The sequence below is a fragment of the Armigeres subalbatus genome, chromosome 3 (genome assembly GCF_024139115.2).
Source record: "Armigeres subalbatus isolate Guangzhou_Male chromosome 3, GZ_Asu_2, whole genome shotgun sequence".
Taxonomy (NCBI): domain Eukaryota; kingdom Metazoa; phylum Arthropoda; class Insecta; order Diptera; family Culicidae; genus Armigeres; species Armigeres subalbatus.
The window spans coordinates 344,554,750-344,571,957 of NC_085141.1; the positions used below are offsets into that span (position 1 = coordinate 344,554,750).

Below are 17,208 nucleotides of genomic sequence, written 5' to 3' on the forward strand. Positions count from 1 at the left end.
CACGTCGCCAATCACGCAGTCTACGGAGGGTCCGCTGCGCACTTCGCCTTCTTGTGCCCGTCGGATCGTTGTCGAGAACCATTTTCACCGGGTTACTGTTCGACATTCTGCCCGGCCCACCACAGTCGTCCGATTTTCGCGGTGTGAACGGTTCTCCCAGCAGCTCATGCAACTCGTGGATCATTCGCCTCCTCCACGTACCGTCCGCCATCTGCACCCCACCATAGATGGTACGCAGCACTTTCCTTTCGAAACCTTCAAGTGCGCTTTGGTCCTCCACGAGCATCGTCCAGGTCTCGTGTCCGTAGAGGACTACCGGTCTAATAAGCGTTTTGTAGATTGGAGCATCTTGCGGAGCCCAAAGTACGTACGATTTCCAACCACTGTGCGTCTCCGAATTTCTCTGCTTTTATCATTTTCGGCAGTCACTAGTGAGCCCAAGTACACAAATTCTTCTACCACCGATGCAAACTCACGGTGGGTGGCTCACATTGTCTACTATTGAACCTCTTCCTATCATGTACTTCGACTTCGACGTGTTGATGGCTAGTCCGATCCGCTTAGCTTCCATTTTCAGTCTGATGTAGGCTTCCTCCATCTTCTCAATGTTACGTGCAATAATACCTATGTCGTCGGCGAAGCCAAATAGCTGGACGGACTTATTGAAAATTGGACCACTCGTGTTAATCCCTGCTCTTCGTATTACCCCTTCCAAAGCGATGTTGAATAGCAGACACGAAAGACCATCATCTTGCCGTAACTCTCTGCGCGTTTCGAAGGGACTCGAGAATGCCCCTGAAACTACACACATCACCCGATCCATCGTCGTCTTGATCAACCGTGTCAGTTTATCCGGCAATCCGTGTTCGTGCATTAGCTGCCATCGCTGGTCCCGATCAATTGTATCATTTGCGGCCTTGAAGTCGATGAATAAATGAAGAATTTCTGCAGTGCTTGGCGAATGGCGAACACCTGGCGTTCACCCATAAAACCCGCCTGGTACTGCCCCACGAAATCCCTTGCAATTGGTGTTGGTCGACGACATAAAATTTGGGAGAGTACCTTGTATGCGGCGTTCAGCAAGGGTGTCCTACGAAAGGCTGAAACACATAAGGCTGAATGCTCATAAGGCTGAACTCAAAAGGCTGAAATCCTGAAAGGCTGAAAGTCTCAAAAGGCTGAAAGTATCAGAAGGCTGAAACGTATCGAAAGGCTGAAATTGATGGGATGAAATGAATCCCAACCATACGATATGTTGTACCAACTATGTTGAGTGGTTGGATAGTGAATAATTGATAAAGAATAGAGAATAATGAATAAAGAAGAATAAAAAAATAAATAATAAAGAATAAAGAATAAAGAATAAAGAATAAAGAATAAAGAATAAAGAATAAAGAATAAAGAATAAAGAATAAAGAATAAAGAATAAAGAATAAAGAATAAAGAATAAAGAATAAAGAATAAAGAATAAATAATAAAGAATAAAGAATAAAGAACAAAGAATAAAAATTTCACAAAGACGAAGGGAGGAGGAAAGAAGAAGGAAGAAGACGGAAGAAGAGAGAAAGAAGACGGAAGAAGGGAGAAGGAAAAAAGATGAAAGATTGAAGAAAGAACATAGAAGAGAGAAGAAGGAAAAAGTAAGATAAAGATGAAAGAAGAAATAATGGTGATGCAAGAAGAAACAAGGAAGAAGGAAGGATAAAGATGGAAGAATGAAGAAGGAAGAAAGAAGAAGGAACAAGAATGAAGAAAAAAGAAAGAAGAATGAAAAAGGAAGGAAAATGGAGGAAGAAGAAAACAGGAGTAGGAAGAAAGAAGGAAGAATAAAAAAGGAAAAAGAAGAAGGAAGAAGAGAGAAGAATAAAGAAAAAAAATTATCTCAATCTAGCAAGAATCAAAAACTAAATACAAGAACCAAGAACAATTAAGTCTTGTTCCCTTCTATGTTACCGACATCAGGAGTGACAATGGGTCTGAGGGTGAGAATGGGTCATCGCTCTCACCGGCAGTCTGGAGGTCGTAGAGAAAAATCGTTCAAAAAGGTCTCTTATATTTTAGTCTTCTTGCCCTCAGATACATTCAATGCATTCTACAAGCATTCATTCAGTAACCCATTCTCACCCCCATTTGACCCATTGTCACCTCCGACGACAGTACCTCAAAATTTTATGAGCAGTATAGACTACAAAATAAGAATTCTGTATAAAAATTGAACAACAACAAGAAGTCACAAGAAGGTTGCGGATCATTTTAGTTTGTGCCCCTTTTAACGTCAAATGTGAATTCTTCCACTAATATTGGTTTCTCACGATTTTTCAGCCTTTCAAGTTTCAGCCTTTTGTTATTTCAGCCTTATGTGAGATTTTTACTTTTCAGCCTTTCGTGTTCAGCCTTACGAGTTTTCAGCCTTATGTGATTCAGCCTTTTGTGGAAGACCCCTTCATAGTGCTGCCGCCACCTTTGGATCACCTCACGATCGTTCCTAAGAAGGTTCCCGTTTATGTCCTTACACATACCAGGCTGTGACACTTCTCATAGAACTTTTGTGTGTTATTAACGCGATACAGTTGCTCTGTTTCTTCACGGTCTCAACCTTCATGCTGGCGCTTTTTCCTCCGGAAAATTGAGTTTTGTCTGTTCCGGGCCCGTTTATATCGTGCTTCGTTCGCCCTCATGCGATGTTGCAGCAATCTCGCCCATGCTGCATTCTTCTCCACAACCAACTGCTCACATTCGCCGTCATACCAGTCGTTTCTCTGATCCGGGGGCACCGTGCCAAGTGCAACGGTTGCAGTGCCACCAATGGCGGATCGAATATCTCTCCAGCCAGCCAGCCAGTGCGTTCATGTCATCGATGACGATTTTGACGTCCCGCAGTGGGCATCCATCATATATCTGCTCCAGCTGTGCGTAGTGCACAGTGCACGTTGATGATGCTATAGTTGAAGAAACGGCCTTTAATCCTCAGCTTGCACATCCTTTCGTTGATTGGCTGCCACCCAATCTCACGATGGCGCATCTTTCCCAGCACTATGAAGCCGGTTCCCAGCTCGTTGGTGGTGCCACAGTTTTGGTAGAAGGTAGCCGCTCAATGCCCGCTTTTCCACACTTTCTGTTCTGTCTAGCAAATCTCCTGCAGCGCTACGACTTCTAAGTTGCGGGGATGTAATTCATCGTAGATCATCCTGTCGCAACCTGCGAAACCTAGCGACTTTCAGTTCCATGTTCCAAGCTTCCAATCTTGATCCTTTATTCGTCACCTAGGTCTTTGCCGATTATATCGAGTCGTATTATCCCTTATATTGTTCGTAATTATTGGTTTTCCAGGCGACTTATTGGGCCTGCGCAAACCTCCTGTCTCGTCGGAGGGCCGCCGTGTCAGGTCTGTTTTGTCTCCCACTGACACCAGGACTTGGGCTTGTGCGCTTTGAGCGGCACACGGTCGCTTCGGTGGGGCCTACTTGCGGATACATGCAGCTTTTTAAAGGCCCACTGTCAAACCCCACCACATCCTAGGCAAACCCCACAACTCGTAGATGGCCTGGGGAGGGATCGTCAAGCCTTTGGACATAGTCCCTGCTGCCCGGAAGGCTGTTGATATAGAGACTAAATACTGCTCAACTACTGGTCGCTGCGAGGATGCTACGTTTCCTATTCTCACCGCCTGTGTGCGTTGATCGAGAAACGATGACAGAAGATAACACGCACTGTCGGAAAATGAAAATTCTTCATGCAGCTTTCTCTGTAGCTTTCGATGGTCGACACAATTTAAGGCTAATGAAAAGTTAACTAGGGCCATAACTGTGCACTGGTCGTTGTCAAGGTGGTCGTATATGTCGTGCCTTATTGGTTCGATGCAAGTAGTTTATGCGTCCACGTGTCCAACAATTTGTTCGAGAAGGATCTTCTCTAGTATTTTGGAGATGGCTGGGAGAACACTAATTGGGCGATAACCTTAGCTTCAGCTGGATTGCTTGTTTTCGGAATTTGATTTATTAGCGCTTTCTTCCAAATCGTTGGGAACGATCTTGAATCGATTACGGCGTTATACAGATGTACCAGCACAGGTAATACGAATGGGGTCAGCATTTTAAGGAACGATATCGTAATCTGGTTGGAGCCTGCTGCGTTTGTTTGGATTTCCATGATTTTGTGGGAAACTTCATTGGCTGTCGTACGTCGAAAAGAAAAGCGCGCTTCACTGCGATCAGTTCTTCTGCAATTTCTTTGTTGTTCACCATCAGCAGTCGATAATGCTGTCCAATGAGCAGCTCGTAGTAGCTCGAAGTTGTTCCCGTCCTGCTCGTTCTTTTTTGTCAACAAATGGGCATGAGCAGGACAGGGAGAAACTTCGAGCTACTTCAAGCTCTCATTGGACAGCACTGATGTCCTTCACAGAAAAAGTGGTTCATCGCGTCCAAGTCGGCTTGTTCTTCAGGTATGCTCTTTTTGGTGTTGTTGTGTACGCCTTCACGCCGAAGGTTGCTCCAGAGCTTTTTTGCTGGGAGATCTTGGGAAAAGTGCGTCTCACCATACCGTTTTTTCGCTGCTGAGATCAACGAAGCTGCCTGGTTGCGCTTTCTAGTTTCGTCATTCCTGCCCCTGTTCGGGCTCCGGGAGTAAAGAATATGCGCCAAGTTTCTAAAAGCAATTGCTCTCTCAATTTCTGCTGTAGTCCAAGGTGTACGCGTATTCCTAACCACAATTTCGAGTTCAGGGACATGAATTTCCATTAGATGTCGAAGTTCGGTTGAAACGATCTGGGCTTTAGCGTCGATGTCGTCGGTTTCGAACGCTTCTCTAAAGTCTCTGCTCTAAAGTCTCTGGAAGTCCGCCTGGAGTGCGATAACATCAATGTTACGGAAGTTTCGCACCGTAATTCGTTGAGCTGCAGCTTTCTTAACTCTGACGTCGGAAATAAGGAAGATAATCTCGTGATCCGAAAAGCTGGAAGCCTTTGTCTTCTCCCTACGGATGGAGTCTGGACAGTCGGTGACTAGAAGATCGATTGTCGTAGAACTTCTATCAGCAATTCTCGTCAGTGGTGTCGGCAGGATGGTCAGATGAAACATGTCGTGGATTCGATTTAGCGCTCCTAGATTTTCAGATGGTTGTGCAGCCTTGATGTTGATGTTGTAGTCATCGGTAACGAAAATTCGATCGAAAGCAAAATCCTGCACGTCAAAAAAAAGTTTTTCGTACTCCCGTGCGAAGAATGGATTTGAAACGTTTGAAACAGTTGGATTGTACACAGTGACGATTCTGATGTTAAGGTCGTTTTTTACCTGCACAACGAGGTATTCGAATCTTTGAGACAAAGGTACATTTGGGTCGAAGGTCGATTTGAGAACTGGAATGGCCTTTAGACCTTTCAGCACGTAAAGGTCGATCCCACCACAAGATTTGCTTCCATGTCCACGGTTTGAAGGCAGAGAGTGCTTCATGAAATTGTACGCTGATCGAGACGCTGATACACGGATCGGTCCTACAGGAGCAGAGGATTTCAGCTTCGTCTCAGTAACGGCAAATAAATGGTATTCCGTTCTATTCAGAAGCAGAGCCGTAGCGTGGTTTCCCGGCGCCCTTGGCAAAACTTTATTGGGCGCCCCTTAATATCTTGCAGATGTTCTAAACATAGAGCGCGTTAAAATCAGGATGATTAAAAATCAATTAATTGCGTGGTGTAAAATTTCTTTATGAATTCCTTGAACTCCTATAACCTTTATATATTCCATTTTAGAGGTAGGAAGTAAGAAATTTTTGGATTCTATAAACCTACACAAATAAAAATAACTTAAACCGGTAGTGCGCAGATTTTCGACAAAAAAATCCAAACTTCCTTGTTTTGAATTCATGCACTATTGGTTAATAAAATGTGTGCTTGTCGGTGCTTGGAGCTCTATCGGTCCTAGACGAATGAAAAAACCCTGCTTTGAAGCGGATTAGATGACGTTCAGAAACTCCATATTTATTATGAAAATCCAACTCTAGAGTGGCTTGGTCGGTGGTTTCAAGGAACTACAGGACTTTCAATAAAATTAAAAGTCATATCAAGAAAAATCCAATTCTGGAGTGGGTTGATAAATGACCAGAAATGCAATAGGATCTGGTAGTAGTTTGGTGCCACTGGTGGAATTGCTTGAACGAATTCAATTTTACTTTGAGGTAGGTCAGTCGCCATTATTATTGAAATCCCTTGATGCAGATTCTTGTGTTCAGTATGCTGTTAGATAAGTGATGTCATTCTAAATACTCATCCTTGTTTAAAGCTTAACCAGTTCATATACATAGAACCAAGAGGAAAAATCAAACTCACATTATCAATGCTCATCGAATATTCAAAATCTTCGCTTTGTCTTTTCACCATTGAGCTCTTACAATTTTTTGGTTTAATGGAATCAGAAATATCACTGGATCAAATGTGATCGTTTTCAGACCACAAATAGTTTGTCTGCATAAAATGATTAAATTTATCTCAAATCCCACAAACTCCCTATCACTTCTTCCGTGTATACGTTTTATACGCAGTCTACTCTTTGTTTCGCCATTAGTATATTGAGAAGTCTCCTTCTAGGTCTCCCTCCCTAGAAATCTGTTATTTGCTCCTTGTCATTCGCATTTCCTGTTCTTATCATTTTGTTCTTATTTGCACTATTGAAGGATCGACTGTTTATTGTTATTTCAGCATAAACTGTCTTTCAAGTCTCTAAAGATTGAAACAAGATTTGTTTTGTCCAAAGTATGGCTTGTACTATTGAGTTTATTGGCAGCCATACAAGACACCTTTTTTCGGACAATTATAAACCCTGTTTCAATATTTAAAGACTGCGTAGGCAATGTTACTTCCTAATCCAATCCTTCCAATCTTACTTCCTTATCTGTCAAATAAATGATGAAAAAGACAGGGCATAAATCCAAGGTATCTGGTACCCCCAATCGTACTCACTACGTTTGACAATAGCCAACATCTTTATGTTTCCCATTGTTCGGCTGAAATTGGGTTTCCCACTGACTCCGAATTGATTTTTTCCTAATTATTTTTTAATTATTTTTCGAGAACTTGTACGAAAGTATGAATCGAAGTGTATTTCAACAAGAATATTGATGTCATTAATAAATTTTCATATTTCGATCGGCACTAAGCGCTCTACTTCGCCAAAATATCATGATATTTAAAACATATTTCCAAAAGCAGATTTTCGACGACTATGATTACGCCTTCGTATGATTTTGATGCTGGCGTCAGAAACATGGCCGCTTCGCAGACCCCTGACAAATCCTCTAAATTGGGGGAAACGTGCCCCATGAGCTGACGTTATGATCCCAGTATTATTTATTAACAGAAACGGGCTCTATGGATACTAGTCAAACGGTTGATTACGGAATCATTAATTACCGAGTAAATCCTCTAATCGCGAAATCCTTCATTTTGGCGCCCCCCTAAGGCCTGGCGCCCTTGGCGGGGGCCAACCTGGCCAACCACACGCTATGGCACTGTTCAGAAGACATCAATGTGGCTTTCCAGTCCTCTCACGTTAAGGTGTCCAAGTCGCAAATAAGAGAAATTGTTATTGTTCGGCATTATGGTGTAGATTTTCGTATTTCCGGGAACGTTAGCGCGGTGATAAAATCATTGCTGAGAGGAGACGTCTGCGGACACGGCGTCGAAAAATACGGAGAACTGGTCCATGCATGCACCGGTTTCAGTATGTCTGAGAGATTCACTGCTTTTTGCTTTGTCTTGCTTGAGTGTCAAGGCCTGGTTCCGGATGCGGAAAGTATAATTCGAAAGCGTTTTATTGACTGAGAACCGGTATTCCAACGGCGGATTACAAGTTGCATAATTTTGCGCCTTTGTGCTTCTCAAAGTAGCGTTTTAGTACTAGCAATCTTATCTCTCTGCTATCGAAGGCCACCAGAAGAGTAGGCGTGAGGCCTCGGTCGGACCACTAGGACTGCTTGATTGGGAGCCTGAAACAAGTCGTGACGAGCTACATCTTTTCTTTAATGCCGAGGAAACAGAAGAAATCTTCTACAATGGATTGTATGTTTTTTCCGGGGCGATACGGGACTTTGTTAATGGCTATCCGACAGCAGTTTACACTTTAAGAGCATGTGTAAGCTAGTTTTGCACCAGTCTTGATTTGCTCAAGCTTGCTTTCGATGTTCTGGACGAGGTTGTTGCTAGATGCATTTCTTTCATCCCTTTGGATGAACGTCTGCAACTTGCTTCGAAGGCGGTCTAACTGTTTTTTCATATTACATTGAAGCAGCTGCAGTTCAGACTTAAAAGGAGGCTTCGGAGCCTCTTGAAAGGAGGCTTCCGAGCCTCAGGAAAGGAGGCTTCCGAGCCTCAGGAAAGGAGGCTTCCGAGCCTCTTGAAAGGAGGCTTCCGAGCCTCAGGAAGGGAGGCTTCCGAGCCTCAGGAAAGGAGGCTTCCTGAGGCCTCTTGAAAGGAGGCTTCTGGAGCCTCTTGAAAGGAGGCTTCCGAGCCTCTTGAAAGAAGGCTTCTGAGCCTCTTGAAAGAAGGCTTCTGAGCCTCTTGAAAGAAGGCTTCTGAGCCTCTTGAAAGAAGGCTCTGAGCCTCTTGAAAGGAGGCTTCTGAGCCTCTTGAAAGAAGGCTTCTGAGCCTCTTGAAAGGAGGCTTCTGAGCCTCTTGAAAGGAGGCTCTGAGCCTCTTGGAAGGAGGCTCTGAGCCTCTTGGAAGGAGGCTTCTGAGCCTCTTGAAAGGAGGCTTCTGAGCTCTTGAAAGGAGGCTTGAGCCTCTTGAAAGGAGGCTTCTGAGCCTCTTGAAAGGAGGCTTCTGAGCCTCTTGAAAGGAGGCTTCTGAGCCTCTTGAAAGGAGGCTTCTGAGCCTCTTGAAAGGAGGCCTGAGCCTCTTGAAAGGAGGCTTCTGAGCCTCTTGAAAGGAGGCTCTGAGCCTCTTGAAAGGAGGCTTCCTGAGCCTCTTGAAAGGAGGCCTGAGCCTCTTGAAAGGAGGCCTGAGCCTCTTGAAAGGAGGCTCTGAGCCTCTTGAAAGGAGGCTTCTGAGCCTCTTGAAAGGAGGCCTGAGCCTCTTGAAAGGAGGCCTGAGCCTCTTGAAAGGAGGCTCTGAGCCTCTTGAAAGGAGGCTTCTGAGCCTCTTGAAAGGAGGCTCTGAGCCTCTTGAAAGGAGGCTTGAGCCTCTTGAAAGGAGGCTCTGAGCCTCTTGAAAGGAGGCTTCTGAGCCTCTTGAAAGGAGGCTTCTGAGCCTCTTGAAAGGAGGCTTCTGAGCCTCTTGAAAGGAGGCTTCTGAGCCTCTTGAAAGGAGGCTCTGAGCCTCTTGAAAGGAGGCTTCTGAGCCTCTTGAAAGGAGGCCTGAGCCTCTTGAAAGGAGGCTTCTGAGCCTCTTGAAAGGAGGCTTCTGAGCCTCTTGAAAGGAGGCTTCTGAGCCTCTTGAAAGGAGGCTCTGAGCCTCTTGAAAGGAGGCTTCTGAGCCTCTTGAAAGGAGGCTCTGAGCCTCTTGAAAGGAGGCTTCCTGAGCCTCTTGAAAGGAGGCTCTGAGCCTCTTGAAAGGAGGCTTCTGAGCCTCTTGAAAGGAGGCTTCTGAGCCTCTTGAAAGGAGGCTCTGAGCCTCTTGAAAGGAGGCTCTGAGCCTCTTGAAAGGAGGCTTCTGAGCTCTTTGAAAGGAGGCTTCTGAGCCTCTTGAAAGGAGGCTTCTGAGCCTCTTGAAAGGAGGCTCTGAGCCTCTTGAAAGGAGGCTCTGAGCCTCTTGAAAGGAGGCTTCCTGAGCCCTCTTGAAAGGAGGCTTCTGAGCCTCTTGAAAGGAGGCTTCTGAGCCTCTTGAAAGGAGGCTTCTGAGCCTCTTGAAAGGAGGCTTCTGAGCCTCTTGAAAGGAGGCTCTGAGCCTCTTGAAAGGAGGCTCTGAGCCTCTTGAAAGGAGGCTTCTGAGCCTCTTGAAAGGAGGCTTCTGAGCCTCTTGAAAGGAGGCTTCTGAGCCTCTTGAAAGGAGGCTTGAGCCTCTTGAAAGGAGGCTCTGAGCCTCTTGAAAGGAGGCTTCTGAGCCTCTTGAAAGGAGGCTTCTGAGCCTCTTGAAAGGAGGCTTCTGAGCCTCTTGAAAGGAGGCTCTGAGCCTCTTGAAAGGAGGCTTCCTGAGCCTCTTGAAAGGAGGCTTCTGAGCCTCTTGAAAGGAGGCTTCTGAGCCTCTTGAAAGGAGGCTTCTGAGCCTCTTGAAAGGAGGCTTCTGAGCCTCTTGAAAGGAGGCTCTGAGCCTCTTGAAAGGAGGCTCTGAGCCTCTTGAAAGGAGGCTTCTGAGCCTCTTGAAAGGAGGCTCTGAGCCTCTTGAAAGGAGGCCTGAGCCTCTTGAAAGGAGGCTTCTGAGCCTCTTGAAAGGAGGCTCTGAGCCTCTTGAAAGGAGGCTTCTGAGCCTCTTGAAAGGAGGCCTGAGCCTCTTGAAAGGAGGCTTCTGAGCCTCTTGAAAGGAGGCTTCTGAGCCTCTTGAAAGGAGGCTCTGAGCCTCTTGAAAGGAGGCTTCTGAGCCTCTTGAAAGGAGGCTTCTGAGCTCTTGAAAGGAGGCTCTGAGCCTCTTGAAAGGAGGCTTCTGAGCCTCTTGAAAGGAGGCTTCTGAGCCTCTTGAAAGGAGGCTTCTGAGCCTCTTGAAAGGAGGCTTCTGAGCCTCTTGAAAGGAGGCTTCCTGAGCCTCTTGAAAGGAGGCTCTGAGCCTCTTGAAAGGAGGCTTCTGAGCCTCTTGAAAGGAGGCTCTGAGCCTCTTGAAAGGAGGCTTCTGAGCCTCTTGAAAGGAGGCTTCTGAGCCTCTTGAAAGGAGGCTTCTGAGCCTCTTGAAAGGAGGCTCTGAGCCTCTTGAAAGGAGGCTCTGAGCTCTTGAAAGGAGGCCTGAGCCTCTTGAAAGGAGGCCTGAGCCTCTTGAAAGGAGGCTTCTGAGCCTCTTGAAAGGAGGCTTCCTGAGCCTCTTGAAAGGAGGCTTCTGAGCCTCTTGAAAGGAGGCCTGAGCCTCTTGAAAGGAGGCCTGAGCCTCTTGAAAGGAGGCTTCTGAGCCTCTTGAAAGGAGGCCTGAGCCTCTTGAAAGGAGGCTTCTGAGCCTCTTGAAAGGAGGCTTCTGAGCCTCTTGAAAGGAGGCTCTGAGCCTGAGCCTCTTGAAAGGAGGCTTCTGAGCCTCTTGAAAGGAGGCCTGAGCCTCTTGAAAGGAGGCTCTGAGCCTCTTGAAAGGAGGCTTCTGAGCCTCTTGAAAGGAGGCTTCTGAGCCTCTTGAAAGGAGGCTTCTGAGCCTCTTGAAAGGAGGCTTCTGAGCCTCTTGAAAGGAGGCTTCTGAGCCTCTTGAAAGGAGGCTCTGAGCCTTCTGAAAGGAGGCTTCTGAGCCTCTTGAAAGGAGGCCTGAGCCTCTTGAAAGGAGGCTTCTGAGCCTCTTGAAAGGAGGCTTCCTGAGCCTCTTGAAAGGAGGCTTCTGAGCCTCTTGAAAGGAGGCTCTGAGCCTCTTGAAAGGAGGCTTCTGAGCCTCTTGAAAGGAGGCTCTGAGCCTCTTGAAAGGAGGCTTCTGAGCCTCTTGAAAGGAGGCTCTGAGCCTCTTGAAAGGAGGCTTCTGAGCCTCTTGGAAAGGAGGCTCTGAGCCTCTTGAAAGGAGGCTCTGAGCCTCTTGAAAGGAGGCTCTGAGCCTCTTGAAAGGGAGGCCTGAGCCTCTTGAAAGGAGGCTTCTGAGCCTCTTGAAAGGAGGCTTCTGAGCTCTTGAAAGGAGGCCTGAGCCTCTTGAAAGGAGGCTTCCTGAGCCTCTTGAAAGGAGGCCTTGAGCCTCTTGAAAGGAGGCTCTGAGCCTCTTGAAAGGAGGCTTCTGAGCCTCTTGAAAGGAGGCTCTGAGCTCTTGAAAGGAGGCTTCCTGAGCCTCTTGAAAGGAGGCTTCTGAGCCTCTTGAAAGGAGGCTCTGAGCCTCTTGAAAGGAGGCTCTGAGCCTCTTGAAAGGAGGCTTCTGAGCCTCTTGAAAGGAGGCTCTGAGCCTCTTGAAAGGAGGCTTCTGAGCCTCTTGAAAGGAGGCCTGAGCCTCTTGAAAGGAGGCTTCTGAGCCTCTTGAAAGGAGGCTCTGAGCCTCTTGAAAGGAGGCTTCTGAGCCTCTTGAAAGGAGGCTTCTGAGCCTCTTGAAAGGAGGCTTCTGAGGCCTCTTGAAAGGAGGCTTCTGAGCCTCTTGAAAGGAGGCTTCTGAGCCTCTTGAAAGGAGGCTCTGAGCCTCTTGAAAGGAGGCTTCTGAGCCTTCTGAAAGGAGGCTTCTGAGCTCTTGAAAGGAGGCTTCTGAGCCTCTTGAAAGGAGGCTCTGAGCCTCTTGAAAGGAGGCTTCTGAGCCTCTTGAAAGGAGGCTTCTGAGCTCTTGAAAGGAGGCTCTGAGCCTCTTGAAAGGAGGCTTCTGAGCCTCTTGAAAGGAGGCTTCTGAGCCTCTTGAAAGGAGGCTCTGAGCCTCTTGAAAGGAGGCTTCCTGAGCTCTTGAAAGGAGGCTTCTGAGCTCTCTTGAAAGGAGGCTTCTGAGCCTCTTGAAAGGAGGCTTGAGCCTCTTGAAAGGAGGGCTTCTGAGCCTCTTGAAAGGAGGCTTGAGCCTCTTGAAAGGAGGCTTCTGAGCCTCTTGAAAGGAGGCTTCTGAGCCTCTTGAAAGGAGGCTTCTGAGCCTCTTGAAAGGAGGCTTCTGAGCTCTTGAAAGGAGGCTTCTGAGCCTCTTGAAAGGAGGCCTGAGCCTCTTGAAAGGAGGCTTGAGCTCTTGAAAGGAGGCTTCTGAGCCTCTTGAAAGGAGGCTACTGAGGCCTCTTGAAAGGAGGCTTCTGAGCCTCTTGAAAGGAGGCTTCTGAGCCTCTTGAAAGGAGGCTTCTGAGCTCTCTTGAAAGGAGGCTTCTGAGCCTCTTGAAAGGAGGCTACTGAGCCTCTTGAAAGGAGGCTTCTGAGCTCTTGGAAAGGAGGCTTGAGCCTCTTGAAAGGAGGCTTCTGAGCCTCTTGAAAGGAGGCTCTGAGCCTCTTGAAAGGAGGCTTGAGCCTCTTGAAAGGAGGCCTGAGCCTCTTGAAAGGAGGCTGCGAGCCTCTTGAAAGGGAGGCTCTGAGCCTCTTGAAAGGAGGCTCTGAGCTCTTGAAAGGAGGCTTCCTGAGCCTCTTGAAAGGAGGCTTCTGAGCCTCTTGAAAGGAGGCTTCTGAGCCTCTTGAAAGGAGGCTCTGAGCCTCTTGAAAGGAGGCTTCTGAGCCTCTTGAAAGGAGGCTTCTGAGCTCTTGAAAGGAGGCTTCCTGAGCCTCTTGAAAGGAGGCCTGAGCCTCTTGAAAGGAGGCTTCCTGAGCCTCTTGAAAGGAGGCTTCTGAGCCTCTTGAAAGGAGGCTTCTGAGCTCTTGAAAGGAGGCTCTGAGCTCTCTTGAAAGGAGGCTCTGAGCCTCTTGAAAGGAGGCTTCTGAGCCTCTTGAAAGGAGGCTTCTGAGCCTCTTGAAAGGAGGCTTCTGAGCCTCTTGAAAGGAGGCTTCTGAGCCTCTTGAAAGGAGGCCTGAGCCTCTTGAAAGGAGGCTCTGAGCCTCTTGAAAGGAGGCTTCTGAGCTCTTGAAAGGAGGCTTCTGAGCCTTGAAAGGAGGCTCTGAGCTCTTGAAAGGAGGCTCTGAGCCTCTTGAAAGGAGGCTCTGAGCCTCTTGAAAGGAGGCTCTGAGCCTCTTGAAAGGAGGCTTCTGAGCCTCTTGAAAGGAGGCTTCTGAGCCTCTTGAAAGGAGGCTCTGAGCTCTTGAAAGGAGGCTTCTGAGCCTCTTGAAAGGAGGCTCTGAGCTCTTGAAAGGAGGCTTCTGAGCCTCTTGAAAGGAGGCTTCTGAGCCTCTTGAAAGGAGGCTTCCTGAGCCTCTCTTGAAAGGAGGCTTCTGAGCCTCTTGAAAGGAGGCCTGAGCCTCTTGAAAGGAGGCTTCCTGAGCCTCTTGAAAGGAGGCCTGAGCCTCTTGAAAGGAGGCTTCTGAGCCTCTTGAAAGGAGGCTTCTGAGCCTCTTGAAAGGAGGCTTCTGAGCTCTCTTGAAAGGAGGCCTGAGCCCTCTTGAAAGGAGGCTTCTGAGCCTCTTGAAAGGAGGCTTCTGAGCCTCTTGAAAGGAGGCTCTGAGCCTCTTGAAAGGAGGCTCTGAGCCTCTTGAAAGGAGGCTTCCTGGAGCCTCTTGAAAGGAGGCTTCCTGAGCCTCTTGAAAGGAGGCTCTGAGTCTCTTGAAAGGAGGCTTCTGAGCTCTTGAAAGGAGGCTTCTGAGCCTCTTGAAAGGAGGCTTCCTGAGCCTCTTGAAAGGAGGCTTCTGAGCCTCTTGAAAGGAGGCCTGAGCCTCTTGAAAGGAGGCTTCTGAGCCTCTTGAAAGGAGGCTTCCGAGCCTCTTGAAAGGAGGCTTCCGAGCCTCTTGAAAGGAGGCTTCCGAGCCTCTTGAAAGGAGGCTTCCGAGCCTCTTGAAATGAGTCTCCGGGCCTCATGAATGTATGCTTCCGGACCTCTTAAAAAGAGGCTCACAAACCTGCTGAAAGTAGGTTTCCTAGCCTTTTAAAAGGCTGAGGCTTATGAGACTGTTGATAAACCAAAAAAAACAAATCTGGTTATTATTGTATAACATACTGGCATATACAATTCTGTAAGCTTTTAATACAGATATTGTATTAAAATAATACAAATCTTTCAGATTTCAATACAACAATTGTATTAAACCCTTCCGGAATTGTATATGCTAAATTATTATAAGGTTATTGTAAGGTTCCTTTGCAGAACTTTATTAAAATCTGCCATCCGCTGATTGGGTGTAGGAGCCTTCCGACCCTCTTGAAAAGACCCTTCCGAAGCTTTTAAAAGAAGGAGAAAAGAAAAAATAAAGTTTAAAGAAAAAGCCTAAAAGAAGGCTTCCGGACCCATTGAAACCTGTTGAAAAGAGCCTATGCAGCCTCTTAGAAGAGCTTCACGAGGGTTTTAAAAGAAGGAGAAAAGGAAAAAAAGAAAGTTAAAAGAAAAAGCTTGAAAGAAGGCTTCCGGGCCTCTTGAAAGAAAGTTTCCGAACCTCTTAAAATAAGGCTTTTGGAGCCTTCCAGGTTTTGATTGAAATTGTAATTCATCCGCCATTACGCATTTTTGTCCGAGGTACCCCCTGGGCCCGGCGAAGGTATCCCCAGGGGTACATGTACCCCAGGTTGAGAACCGCTGTTCTAAAAAAGCGAGTCACGATGTTCGGTGCGGCAAGGACACGCAACTAACCTCGAGGGTGCGTTGTGGGTGGTCCCTAACCCCGCACTTCCTGAATGTCCAACCCAGAAAGTCTGTTGAGCAGATTCCCCCTCCATTGCTTAGGAAGAAAAAATCTTCTATCAAAAGTTCGTTTTTTCTAGTGATCATATAGCCTTTCGGTACAACATTGTTGATACGAGAAAGGCAAAAAGAGCTAATTAATTTTCGTGAGAAATAAATTTCCAAACCGGATTGGCGTAAAACATAACACCAAATTTCTTTATGTATGTATATCAAAGTTGCTAAAATCAAAACAGGATAACCTTTCCTTTCGTAATTTGTGCCATGGCTAGAAAAAAATTACCTACCTCACATTTGATCTCTTAGTGAGCAAATCCATAAGCTTCTTTCTTCTCCGGTCCATATCTTGATGCTTCCGACAAAGCTGCTGATATTCCTCCTCCCGACCTACCATCAGTGCTATCTGATCGTTCAGTAGCTCCCGGACGATAAGTTCTGCACTACCACAAGCACTGATTGTCAGAGGAATTTTCCGTTGCATCAGTTCCTTCTGATCTTCTCCTGTTTGTTCTGGGGCCGGCGTTTGATTTGCTCGAACCTGCTTGGCGAACCATCGAGACGCTTCGTTCGGAATCACAAAATCAGGATTACGATATTGCTTGTATCGATCCAAACAGAATGGTGCTCGGAAATCTTTCCTACGAAAGCACTGCTTTCGGGGCTCTCGGACACGCTGCGGTTCTAAATAGGGTGAACAATAGTGGCGAGCATCGGTAGGCCAACCGAGTGATTCGCAACTGCGTCTAGCTCTAGTTTTTTTGCGTGGCACCGGAGGGGGAAGTACACTCTCCAAACCGCGCAGCGTGGTCATCATATCCAGATGGCAGATGGCCGACATGAGTAATCGCTCGTTGTTGGAATAACCCTGTTGGCGGTTCTTGGAGTAATGCAGCTCCAACAGAAACCAAAGGAACGACAGATCATTTGCATGCGACATGATAAGTGCTTCTTGGAAAATATTCGCAGGACACAATGGATAAACGCCCAAGCTTCGGATCGATTCTCGGCATCGGACAATAGTGCCCTCATCAATATCGTCCCGAATGGCTTCTAGTAATCCATTCATCGATTCAACTTGATTGTCGGAGAGTTCTTGGAACCAGAGTGGAATCGCCCGTCCATCGAGGATTTGATTCATCTTGCGTTCTTTTGATTAACAAATCATTTTTAAATATAAACTAATAAAAGTGAATTGAGAAACTTGCAACTCTACATGATACTAACCATTCTGCGCTAACATCAATGTGAATCCCTCCATATAGTTTTGATACGCTTGGATCGCGGCATGATATTTTTCGTCAAAAATTTCATTCTGAGACGCAGTTGACGATTTTCGCCTCGAGTTCGCTTGCTATGAGTATGGAATAAAAGCGTAGGAAATTCTGAGTTTCAAATAAAAAAAAACTTACTTTTACATCAACACTTTTTGTAGAACGTGCATCAAAAGATGTTCGCCTTGGTGTGTAAGTTCCCATTTGAATTTTGTTTATTTAGAATCAGATTCCTCACAACGAATTTAGGATGACAATCATTTGTAAAATAATTCAAAATAACGTTCAGCCTACTGAGTGATAATTTTTTTTGTCATTATTTGAGAGGTTTTCAGTCCTAGGCTGGGTCAGTGGGTCACCTCTTGGATAAACTGCCGCTAATCGCAAGTCGAGCATATCTGTATATGGGCCTCCATATACAGATGTGTTGACTTGCGGTTAGCGGCAGTATATTGAATAATAAAAAAACTTTTAAGAAATCCAAATACAGCAAGGGTTGAACGTAGGTACTTGATAAAAGTACTAATAAAAATAGTAAATCTCTCCTCCCCGCTCTAGAAAGGAGGGTGCTCCCATACAAATGAAACACACATTTCTGCATAACTCGATAAGTATTCAAGCAAATGAAACCAAAATTGGCATGTGGAAGAAAAGATGTTCTGATGCTTGCTCTGCCAAACGCAATCGAATCGCAGAGCAAAAGTTAAAAC

The 17,208-nt window shown here is 46.4% G+C and overlaps 1 protein-coding gene across 1 annotated transcript in view; it reads right to left on the bottom strand.

Annotated features, from left to right (window-relative positions):
• LOC134225919 (uncharacterized) overlaps positions 1–16,779 on the bottom strand; it is a 31,661-nt gene extending 14,882 nt beyond the window's left edge. Inside the window, exons 1-3 of the mRNA XM_062706359.1 lie at positions 16,637–16,779; positions 16,452–16,578; positions 15,515–16,373 (exon numbers count right to left, since the gene is read on the bottom strand). Coding sequence (XP_062562343.1) covers positions 15,515–16,373; positions 16,452–16,578; positions 16,637–16,702 — 1,052 coding nt within the window. The 5' untranslated portion in view covers positions 16,703–16,779. The remainder of the gene's footprint in view (positions 1–15,514; positions 16,374–16,451; positions 16,579–16,636) is intronic.
• Between the last annotated feature and the right edge of the window lie 429 nt (positions 16,780–17,208).